Source organism: Electrona antarctica (genome assembly GCF_951216825.1).
Source record: "Electrona antarctica genome assembly, chromosome: 5".
Taxonomy (NCBI): domain Eukaryota; kingdom Metazoa; phylum Chordata; class Actinopteri; order Myctophiformes; family Myctophidae; genus Electrona; species Electrona antarctica.
In genome coordinates, this window is record NC_136810.1 from 53,089,932 (window position 1) to 53,101,068 (window position 11,137).

Sequence of the window (11,137 nt, forward strand, 5' to 3'; positions counted from 1 at the left end):
AGTGTCTATCTGTGCACGCCACTGAGCTCCACCCACGCGCCAGATTGCCGCGTCGGCCAGATTCCCGGAAAAGCTTGCCCCAGCGGCATTCTGCCGCGTGGGTGGAGCTTCATTTCCATCCACCAGCTGTCTAAAAACCCGGAAGAGACGCCGGCAGACAGCTTCTTTTGGCCGCGCATGGAAGTTCAGGTGTGCCCAGGCTGAATGTCTGTTTAGAGTACGACCTATTGACCCCTGCAGCTGCCAGGCGGCAATTCACACTAAGCAGTCAGCTAATTGTGGTCGCATTGGGGTCAACACACACACACACACACAAACACACACACGCACGCACGCACTGCACACACTGCACCGCTCAGTTCACACAGGTGTGATTTTTTTATTACATCCATTATTATTTTTGTATTATTTCCTCATTGTCATATTGAAATTGTCATTGTTAGCACAGTGTGCGGAGCATAATGTTGCTTGTACCGGTATATCTTGTAGTCTTCCTCTTGTGACCAAACTCAGCTTAAATGGTGCATTTATATATAGCGCCTTTATCCAAGGCGCTTTACATAGATTGTGCATTACATTCACCCATTCACACACACATTCATACACCGATTGCAGCGGAAGCCATGCAAGGTACCAACCAGCACATCGGGAGCAATTTGGGGTTCAGTGTCTTGCCCAAGGACACTTCGACATGCAGACAGGAGGAGCCGGGATTCGAACCACCGACCCATGGATCATTGGACAACCTGCTCTACCTCTTGAGCCACAGTCTTATTGACCGTCTAGGTCGGACTAGGTCACCCTTTCCTTTCCCCATGCACTCACTCAAAACAGCAGTTGAAGCAGCGCTCAAAGGCTGTTCTACCAGTCTAACGGTGACAAAAGTCAATTCAATATTACTTTATTGAAATGCGCTATTGGAAATCCAGGAAATCAGTTCACAATAAGACAATCATTTTCATCACAAGCTTGTGTAGGGAAAGTCCATAACTCTAGTCTATTATAGAGATAGATGTATGGCTAGCATTAATTGCCTCGCAGCAAGAAGGTCCTGGATTCAATTTCAAACAACGGCAAAGGGGGCCGAAAAAATAAATCAACCAGGTGCTCAGTGGAGGTACAAAAGTAAAAAAAAATGTACGGTTGGTGCTTGAAGGATCAATGAGAACAGAAATCCGAGCACTACAAAAAAAGTTTAAAAAGAAAAAAGAAAAGGAGGAGGGCCGATATAAATGCCTAAATGGCTAAATATCCATGCCTCTGCTTTAGATATCCCTTCTGGTCATTGATTGTATGACCAGTGTGGATATGGTAAATACATGCATTTAAAGCGGGAAATGCACGTCTGATATGTGTGATGATAACACAATTTGTCAAATTTGTAAAAGAAAGAAAAGGAAGACATTTAGTTTTAAAATGCTTAAGTGGTTAAGACATTGAAAGTCCCACTCCCGAGTCCCCACGAACCCTCACAGTACATTTGCACATTATGTCAAATTTGTCTTCTGCATTTTTCCCACCCTAAGTGGGCAAGTGTAATACAGCTTCCAGGGAGCAGTTAGGGGTTAACCCATTTAAACCTTTTTTAGACTGACAGGAAATGGGGAGAGAGATGGGGGGGAAGACACGTGGCAAAGGCCGTCGGGATCAGGAGTCGAACCCATGGCACACCGACAGGCTGGCTTAGCAGCCTAGGTGCCCAGACGGTTGAGCTAGGGGTTCTCAACCTTTTGGGGACCCCCGCGGAAATGTTTTGGCCATGTATCGCGACCCTCGCCCCGCCCCCCTCCCCACCCCAATATACCCCATTTTTTACTGCAAAAATAAATACTGAAACCAGATATAATCATTAAGTAAATGTATGCATGTACTGTGTACTATGTAAACTCTGCGTTTCCATTTTCCAGCCATTCAGTTGCAAAAAAACATTTTTTTAAATAATTTGGGGACCCCCCCAAAATAATTTGGCGACCCCCCCCCCGAGGGGTCGTGACCCACGGGTTGAGAACCCCTGAGCTAACCGTCCGGGGCCAAGGACCTCTAGAATTATATGTATTTGGCCGGCGACCCCCATCTCAAAATATGTCGTTCCAGGGACCCCCCAGAAGCAAAGATTTGAGTTAAAAACGTTCGCTCTGAAACAATATATATATTCAAAGATTAGCGCCACATTTTCTCAAAAATAGCAGACCTACAAGCTCGTAGCGCAGCACTCGGTGCTATGAGCTTGTAGATCTGCTATTTTTCAATAGCTAACATAATGCTTAAAACACCAAAAGGGGTTCCCGTCCTGAATGGGTACATGTGTCTTGCTCAGGGACACACAGACCAGGCCTGGGAGGCAAACCGGGAACCTTCTGTTTCCCAGCTGGCATCTCTACCCATTCAACTATGGCCACACAGTACTTCTCTCAGGTCTGTTTGGGCTGTGTCTGTGTCCATTCAGTTGGTGTTGGTCTTCAGTGTAGGCTTAATGGCTCTGAATAATCTCTTGTCAAGTATATATGTGACAAGAGATCAACAAACCAAGCGGGGAACGGCTACACTATTCTATCAGTCAGCACCTAATCTGATCAACTGTACCCTGTTAATACAAATGAATATTCATAAGACAGCATTACCACTCTTGTTAGGATGAGTCGGATGACATATCCCACCCTCCCTCCTCCCCCACCTTCAGATATCCTATGATACCCCTGAAGGCATGCAGCAAATATTCAGAAACGATTCCATTCAGTGTTTACAAATGCACTGCTGGCGAATCTTCACAATAATGTGAATGAATGATTCTGGTCACATAAACTGTTGACTGGACCCGGATTAAAACAACAATGGCCCTGGCTCATAATGATACAACTTTAATGATACTCTTTTATTTATATTGCACCTTTCAAAACAAGTTTGCAACATGAATTGCAAAGTGCTTTACAGTTAAAAAAAACCACACCCGTGTGAACTGAGTGGTGCAACTCCCCTCTCCCCCACCTCTCTCTCTCTCTCTCTCTCTCCCTCTCTCTCATTAGCAGGCAACAGTGCAGCACTATCTCTCTCTCTGTTTCTGGCACAACAGCGCCCCTACTGGTACTCATTGGTACTCGTGCTCATAGTCACATAGTCACATAGTCACACACAAACATAGGTTAACACGGACATTGCTGTTCCTTGGAGTGGTTGCACCACTCAAAAAACTGTAATGCAGAACTTATTTTGAATGAATAAAATTATATTTTAACGGTACCCATCCACAGGGCAGAGCAGACAACTACTACATCCAGCTGGTTGGAGGTGGCCTTCCTTTGAGAAATGTAGACGCTAGTGTAACATAGGACACCTACTGGCTGACAAGTAGTACTGCCTGAAGCTAAACAAACCAGAAAAGAAAAACTCAATATAAAGTCACAAGGACACTCGAGTGGCACGAGGGGGCCCTGTTTCGGCTTGGCCCAGAACAGGGAATGACCACAGAGTTGCCACATTTAGCCCATGGAGGAAAATTATGCCATTTATCCCTCCTGCCAACCGACTGGGCCGTGTCCAGCTTGCGTGCCTACAAAATAGGTTTATTGAATCACTCATTCTCTCATTAGATTTGGGTTTCTTTTGATGTGATTGTTTACTCCTTTTTATTATTCATATTCATGAACTCCTTCAGCTGACAAGGCTATATAGTACAGTAGTACATTTCCCAATGCATGTATTTAATTCAGTCTGACCAGAAGTAGGGATAAAAACAATCATATCCCCATCGTCCATAAAGATTTTATGACCAGAGGGGATATCAAACCCAACCCTGCTTCCAATCCTTGGAACCCTTAACCTTTCTACAGTGGGGAATCACTATAGTCTCTGTTGTGAAACTGTTCTCACTGCGACACATACAGTAAGAATGCAACAGTCACAGTCACAAAGCGTGTGATGTGAACTTGTAAACACACGATTCCCTAACACAGGGGTTCTCAACCCGTGGGTCGCGACCCCTCGGGGGGTCGCCAAATTATTTTAGGGGGTCCCCAAATTATTTTCAAAAAAAATAAATATATATATATATATATTTTCACGATTTTTCAAAAATAGCAGACCTACAAGCTCGTAGCCTTGTAGATCTGCTATTTTTAAATAGCTAAATTATAACAATGCTTAAAACACCAAAAGGGGTTCCCGCCCAAAATGGTTTAAGGTTATTGTAGCAGTCAATTTATATTGGGGGTCGGGAGGGGGCGGGGCGGGGGTCCCGAGACATTGCCAAAGCATTTCCGGGGGTCCGCAGCCAAAAACGTTGAGAACCCCTGCCCTAACAGCCTGTGGTAAATGCATGCTTCAAAAGACGGTCGGTCAGACACATCATCACATCCATGTACTGTAACACCAACTTGCAGCGTGGGCAAATATACAGTACAACAACTGACACGTGATGGATGTCCTCAATTTGCAAGCGAAATGAACGAGTCCCAGTGGGATGTTATACAATGGTGCCGGTTGCGACTAATGACTAATGGCTAATGAGTCACACAGATACTAAGACGCTGCGGATTGATCGCCAACAAATGTGCATGCCTCATGAATATGGTGGGGATCTCTGCACGCTGCAAACTGATCTCTTTGGTCATGCCTGATTTATTATTATCACACGTATTGTGGTGACATTTTGAACAACCCTGATCAGACATGAATGACCAAGACACGGCACCTTTATTTGAGCCGTACAGACAGGGTCACCAGACAGGTCATATGACTGTGTGGATATTGGTCTAACCAATCCACATTATCGGATATTACCCAAATACAAACCTTGTTACTCCAATTCACATACTGTACACTACAGTATAGACCATACACGGTGTGTTCAATATATAGAACACTTGCAGTGTATGCAAGATTTACCCTATGTATTGTATTATACATAAATGTGAAACAACTAGTGATGCACCGAATATTCGGCCGCAGAAAATATTCGGCAGATAATGGCTAAAAATGCATTTTCGGCCTATTCGGTTTTGGCCCGAATAGGCAGAAAATATAAAAAGATTAATCATATTCGGGTATTTGGTTTTCGGCCAACTGTTTCCTATATTCGGTTTTCGGTTTCGGCCAAGAATTTCCCTTTCGGTGCATCCCTAGAAACAACTAAATAGTAGACAGACAGGACATACACCTATACCCTGACATAGACTCAAAGAATGCCCTGCCTTTCACTCCCACAGGCATCCTGTGAGATTTAGAGGGTTTGGAATTGGCTGCCATAAATCTGCAGTAAATCTGTTCAGGTTCACAGGTTGAATAATTATGAGGTGGAAATCATTAACATGTCATATAGAGTATTGTTGATGAGATCAAACCTTGTCTGTCTCGTTCCTCCATTTGAAGGCAAAGCAAAGCCATCGAAAGAACCTTGATTTGAGAGGTATGTTCAACTTTGGTAGACCATGGCTGGCCATTATATGAGTGAGTCCAACTATTGTTGATCGACATCCTTATGTTTCTGTGATTTAGGAACCAGAAATGGTGATTCCATTGGTAAAATGGTAAATGGAATCACTATTCCATTCATGGAGTCACTATTCCATTCACTAGTATAGTATGGTGAACTAGGATACTAGGATAGTATGGTGAAGCAGCAGTAATAGAGACAAATGGCAACAAAGTGGATTCTGCCAATATAAAAAAATAAGTGTTGTGCAAAAGAACTTTCATAATGCATAACATAATTAATACAACCACTTCTCCCCAAATTATATACAGTACCATAACCTATCTATTTTTATTTACAATATTGTCAGAATCTGCCTCTCTTTTTTTTGTAAAACAGTTTCATCATTCAATGAGAGAGAGAGAGAGAGAGAGAGAGAGAGAGAGAGAGAGAGAGAGAGAGAGAGAGAGAGAGAGAGAGAGAGATAGGGCAATAGATACATTATAATGGAAGAGATTCCGAGTTAAGGTCCCTGCACACTGGACGCGTTTTCGGATTTTTAGCTGTGTTTTTTCCGCCGGTTTTCCGTCCAGTGTGCAACCACCTTTATGGTCAGGTTTGCAGCCATATAGCTGGTTTCAACATAATCACCTTTGCACTTGCTGAATGGTGTGAAAGAATGTGAACCCCCTGGCCTGCATGCTACTGTAGGGAAAATCTGTGGATTCACGTATTTCATGACTTCTTCTCTGCTCTTTCATTATCGCATCCATGCATTCCGGAATGCTTAGCGTCTGGAATGCTTAGCGTAGGTAGTCCCCCCCCCCCCCGGGACTACCTTTTTCGCACAGCCTGGGAGTCGATGGGCACTGATGGGACGCTTGTTTTACAGCGCCGGCTACTACTAGTATATCACAAAAACTATGCCAATCCCTAACCCTATAACCCCAGTAAAACTATGCCAATCCCTAACCCTAACCTCAGTAAAACTATGCCTAAACCTAAACCTAACCTGTAAAACAAGGACCCCCTCTGCGACCATTGACTCCCAGGCTTTGCAAAAAAAAGACTCTCCCTGGCCAGAGACTCTCGCCTCTGGCCAGCAGGCTTAAGCATCAGTAAAGCTACAGTGCTGACTATTTAAGACAATATATCATAATGGGTTCGTTAGATCAGTGGGTCCCCAAAACATCCTTGGAGCTCGCTTGGTAATGTATAGTTGGCCCTTGGGTGTTTTAATCATTTCTAATATGGCCCCCTTTGAAAAGAGTTTGGACACCCCTGACCTAGTACCAAACACACGCAGACATACAGTACGTGAACGGCTCCACTGCAGGCGCACGTCTCCACAGCAGTGGTTCCCAAACATGTTTTCGTGCCAAGGACCCCCAAATCAACATTTATTAGGCCACGGACCCCCCATTTGAAAACATATGCCAGTGACCCCGATAAGGGAGATTTTTTACGGCTCTAGCACTGATTCCGAAACATATTAATTTCATGGACCCCCCCAGTTTCACACGCATTATGCTACGGATCCCCGATTTAATGGCATTTCCATCTCTGGTACCCCAATTCATATTGTAAAACCACTGTAAATTTAACTCTGAGAGTGTACAAATGGAACCAAATGGACCCGTTAGACCGTGTCAGACCCCATAAGGGTCCATTTGGTTGCTAACTATCTCAGATTGAGCTAGGTACCCCCTGGAACTCCCTCAAGTACCCCTAGGGGTCTCCGGACCCCACTTTGGGAACCCATGTTCCACAGGACCCAGACCCTGCACTCACACAGTCACACATAGGCTCACAGACCGGCTAGATAGCTTTCACTTGTGTGTCATCATTACTAGGTTTGTGTGATTCATTCACATCATTGCTTCAGTCCAGCAGGGCTGGCTGAGTTAAACTATATGTGTCCGTCCATGTCCATGGTTGTATGTGTATGGTCATTCATCATACTGTAACTTAATTGGCATTATTATAGTATTAGATCATAAATGCCTACTATCTAGTTCTGTATTTCTTATGAAATGCATTACAAAAGAATGTGTGAACATTGCCAAATTGCTTCAAGGAAGCAGAACTCTTATCATATTTTATGAGGCAGCTCAATACCAGTTTGATAATAATTATCCCGAAGCATGCTTCCTTGAAGCAATCTTGGCAATGTTGACACTTTCTATTTTAAACACATGCATTTTACGAAATATAGATTAGATAGCCTATAGCCTACAGTAGCACATGCATGTGATAGATGTATTCCAATCTCAATCTGATTGCTCAGTTGCGAATCAAGGGAGCAGAAAATCAGATATGAATCGAAAAACCCCGTAAAAGGTAAACCGAACCATATACATAACGAGCATTTGCAGTAAATCCAATTATAATAGCTGTGGCACAGAAACGACCACCGTTCCCTCTGAAGATCAAAGGCTTAGCCTATTCTTCTAAACACACAGGCGCGCGCACACACACGCACGCGCACGCACGCACGCACACACACACACACACACACACACACACACACACACACACACTTCCCGTACCTTGGCCCCACCAACGGGGAAAAAAAAGAACAAACGAACAAATCATGATTTGTTTATAAGGCTATATTATTATTATTATTATTTTATTTGTTTTTTTACCCTTATTATTATTATTATTGAATAAACAAGATTTCAAGTAGGCTTTTGATATTGAAAACATGTAGATAACCTGTGCAAAGTGATACGCTTTTAAGCAAAATTGGAATAGCTGTTAAAAGTAGGCTATATGAATGTATACATTTATTTATTTTACGAGAATGCTTGACTGATAGCCTGACGCAAACGTAGCCTACATAAAGAGCCTTATCGTCACGATAATCTGATTGACGATTAACTTTTACCAAATTGCACTACACGCGTCGAAAGCTTGGCTCCCCAAATCTTGCAGAGCGAGTAGCCTATAGGCGCGAGTGACCTTATCTCACCAAAACCTTGTCCCAAAGCAACCTGCATAATATGATGTATAGCCTAGGCTGGGCTGGGCGGCGTACATCATTAACATCATTAACATGGTTTCTAAAGAAGGCAATTACGTGCAACAATTATCTAAAGTGAATAGGTCTATACGCTACTTGCAGCCAGACTGGCGCCGTTGATGAGCGTATCGATTAGTTTGAGCCCGAGTGCACGAAATGCTGTGGACGTGGATCTCATGGATGCTTTACAGATATTATTTGTTAAATGACAGTAAGAAGCAGATCTTTTGTGACAAGAGTGACGGCCGTGATTTTTCCTCTAGTAGCCTATAGGTCAAGCTAATTTAAGACTAATTTACAGGCTATAACCTATACTTATTTAGGCGAAAGTATAAAAGAGTAGCCTATAGATTAGAAGCTGGATCACTCCCTGACATGCATCCATGATTTAGTTTTCTACTTTACGGTATATTATAATGTTGATTGACTGCACTATAGTTGGCTATGTGGAGTAGTCTCGATCGCCAGTGCAAACTACAAAAAAAACAATAACAAAACATGTCACTTACTTTTGACTTCTTCATATGGAACGCGAGGAGTAATCCAATGTACGCGAAAGCCTATTTTATCTTACTTCTACGGTGAGGAAAGGGGTTCTCATCATCCAGCGTGCACATATCCAAATGCCTACGTTCACGGTATCCAAGCAGGGAAAAGAAAAATCAAACCATATTGAATACCCGTACAACTGTATAGGCTACTGGTGTCCGCGACAACATGGAGCTTTCTCGGGTAGATCCAGACACAACCGTCCACGCTGACAGACAGACCATGCCGAGCGCACTGAGCCAACTGTCAGGGTGGAGACTGTGTGAGAGAGAGAGAGAGAGAGAGAGAGCTGCGGGGGAAAGTCGGAGTTCTGTAAGCACAGGACCAACCTTTATAACGCCTAGAAGTGCCGCCCTCAGAAGTGCACCGACTGCACGGTCTGCCTGCTGTCTGCAGCACGGACAGCGCGCGGGTTGACAGTTGGCTTGTCTGCAATCTGCATACATTATTAGATACACGAAGAGACGACTCAAAAAGCGGCTAAGTAAAGCATAGACAAGGTGTCCAGCTATTTTGCAGCGTTTGCCATTTTCTTGCAAAAATGTATGCGTATGTTGTGAAAGCATGGATGTTAGTATTGCCATGTGAAGGTAGGCCAACTGTACAGGTGAATTGACAGTAGCTAGGCCTATCTACAAGTTAAGTTGCAGTCTCTTTATCAGCAAAGAAAACAAAAAGTTGGGTTAGGTATTTAGCAGTTTGATACAATTCCCATTCCTCATATAGTGTTAATTTACAGTGGCACTCAGGATTTTGAAAATCAGTTCAAGATTTAAGAATAACCAGAGATGTTTGCCAGTTGCACTGTCATCCCGCTCAGTATAGCACCTTAATTTATCACATGGTGATAGCCTAAACCTATAAAGCATACGCTATATAGCATAAAGCAGCACAGTCTACAGCACATACAGGAATGCCAGCAGTGAGCAGTGAATTTCTCCTGCTTTTGCTTTCATCTACACCTCCTTTATGTGTCTGCAGTCAGTCGAAGGTCACGATGACCACAATCCAGGCTACCTGGATTCAACTCGCATGCTGGTCGTCACTGTCAAACATAATATGTAACAAATCTAATACACGTTTTTCGGTAGCTTTCACTAAGAATTTAGCTCAACATAAGCTATAGGTCTTACTTTACAGCTTTAAAACATGCTTTTACAGATGGATTTTACAAAGAACACTGTAACCACCAATTTGTGCTATAGGGCTGTACGATACATATGGAAAACAATTCATATTGCGGTATTTATGCCAAATATTGAGGGATGGCTTTAGAAGTGACATAGAAGTGGACGATTTTGATGAATTGAAAATGGTGGGCCCTATTGTAAACCAGTGTAATACTTTATGGTGTCGTCCACTCACAGTTAACAGTTGTTGTATTGAGTTGTACTTGGAATGTACTGTAATTCTGCAAACTGTTAATACATCAATCAATCAATCAATCAAACGATATATCGACGATATATCACGATACCATTGTATTTTTTGCGATACTGATATTGCGCATGTTCATACCTCGATACCCCAGGACCTTTTCTTTTTGCGTTATCCCTTTAGCCCAAACGTATACGACTGTACCTTGTGCTGTTTACATTTCTGTCTAATAAAGTATTCAATCAATCAAAATTCCCACATTATGTTCAGCTCAAATGGGCAATCCAGAATTCTACCATTAACATTGTACAGTATACATGATTTACTACTGAACATTATAGAGAGATGAGGTTCATATAGAGTATTCTGAAACATACAGTACAGCTAACATTCCAAGCTAACTTGTGCCAGTGTCTAAAATAAAGTGTCTAAAGAAAACTGCTACAGTGTGAAGAGGTGTGAAGAGGTGTGAAAGAAATTCTATCAGTTCTTGTGCCAAAATGTACAGAGTAGGTTTCAGTGTAAAGAAATGTCAAACAAATCATTGTGAACTATAGCTGGCGGGCAAGATAATTATGGTCATGTACATGTTCTGCATCATTCAATGAGCCCCACACTGCCGCTGTAATAATAATAATAATAATGGTTTATATTTATAACGCACTTTACATTCGTAAGAATCTCAAAGTGCTACAGCAAATGAATAAAAACAGAAGAAACAACACACCATTAAAAACATCTAATAGAACGGGAACATTTAAAACATAAGGGCAAGGCTA

The 11,137-nt window shown here is 42.6% G+C and overlaps 1 protein-coding gene across 1 annotated transcript in view; it reads right to left on the bottom strand.

The window, feature by feature from the left end:
• The window catches only part of kitlga (kit ligand a), a gene marked incomplete at its 3' end in the record, with an annotated part of 54,065 nt that extends 44,896 nt beyond the window's left edge, over positions 1-9,169 (bottom strand). Inside the window, exon 1 of the mRNA XM_079502142.1 lies at positions 8,942-9,169. Coding sequence (XP_079358268.1) covers positions 8,942-8,956 — 15 coding nt within the window. The 5' untranslated portion in view covers positions 8,957-9,169. The remainder of the gene's footprint in view (positions 1-8,941) is intronic.
• Between the last annotated feature and the right edge of the window lie 1,968 nt (positions 9,170-11,137).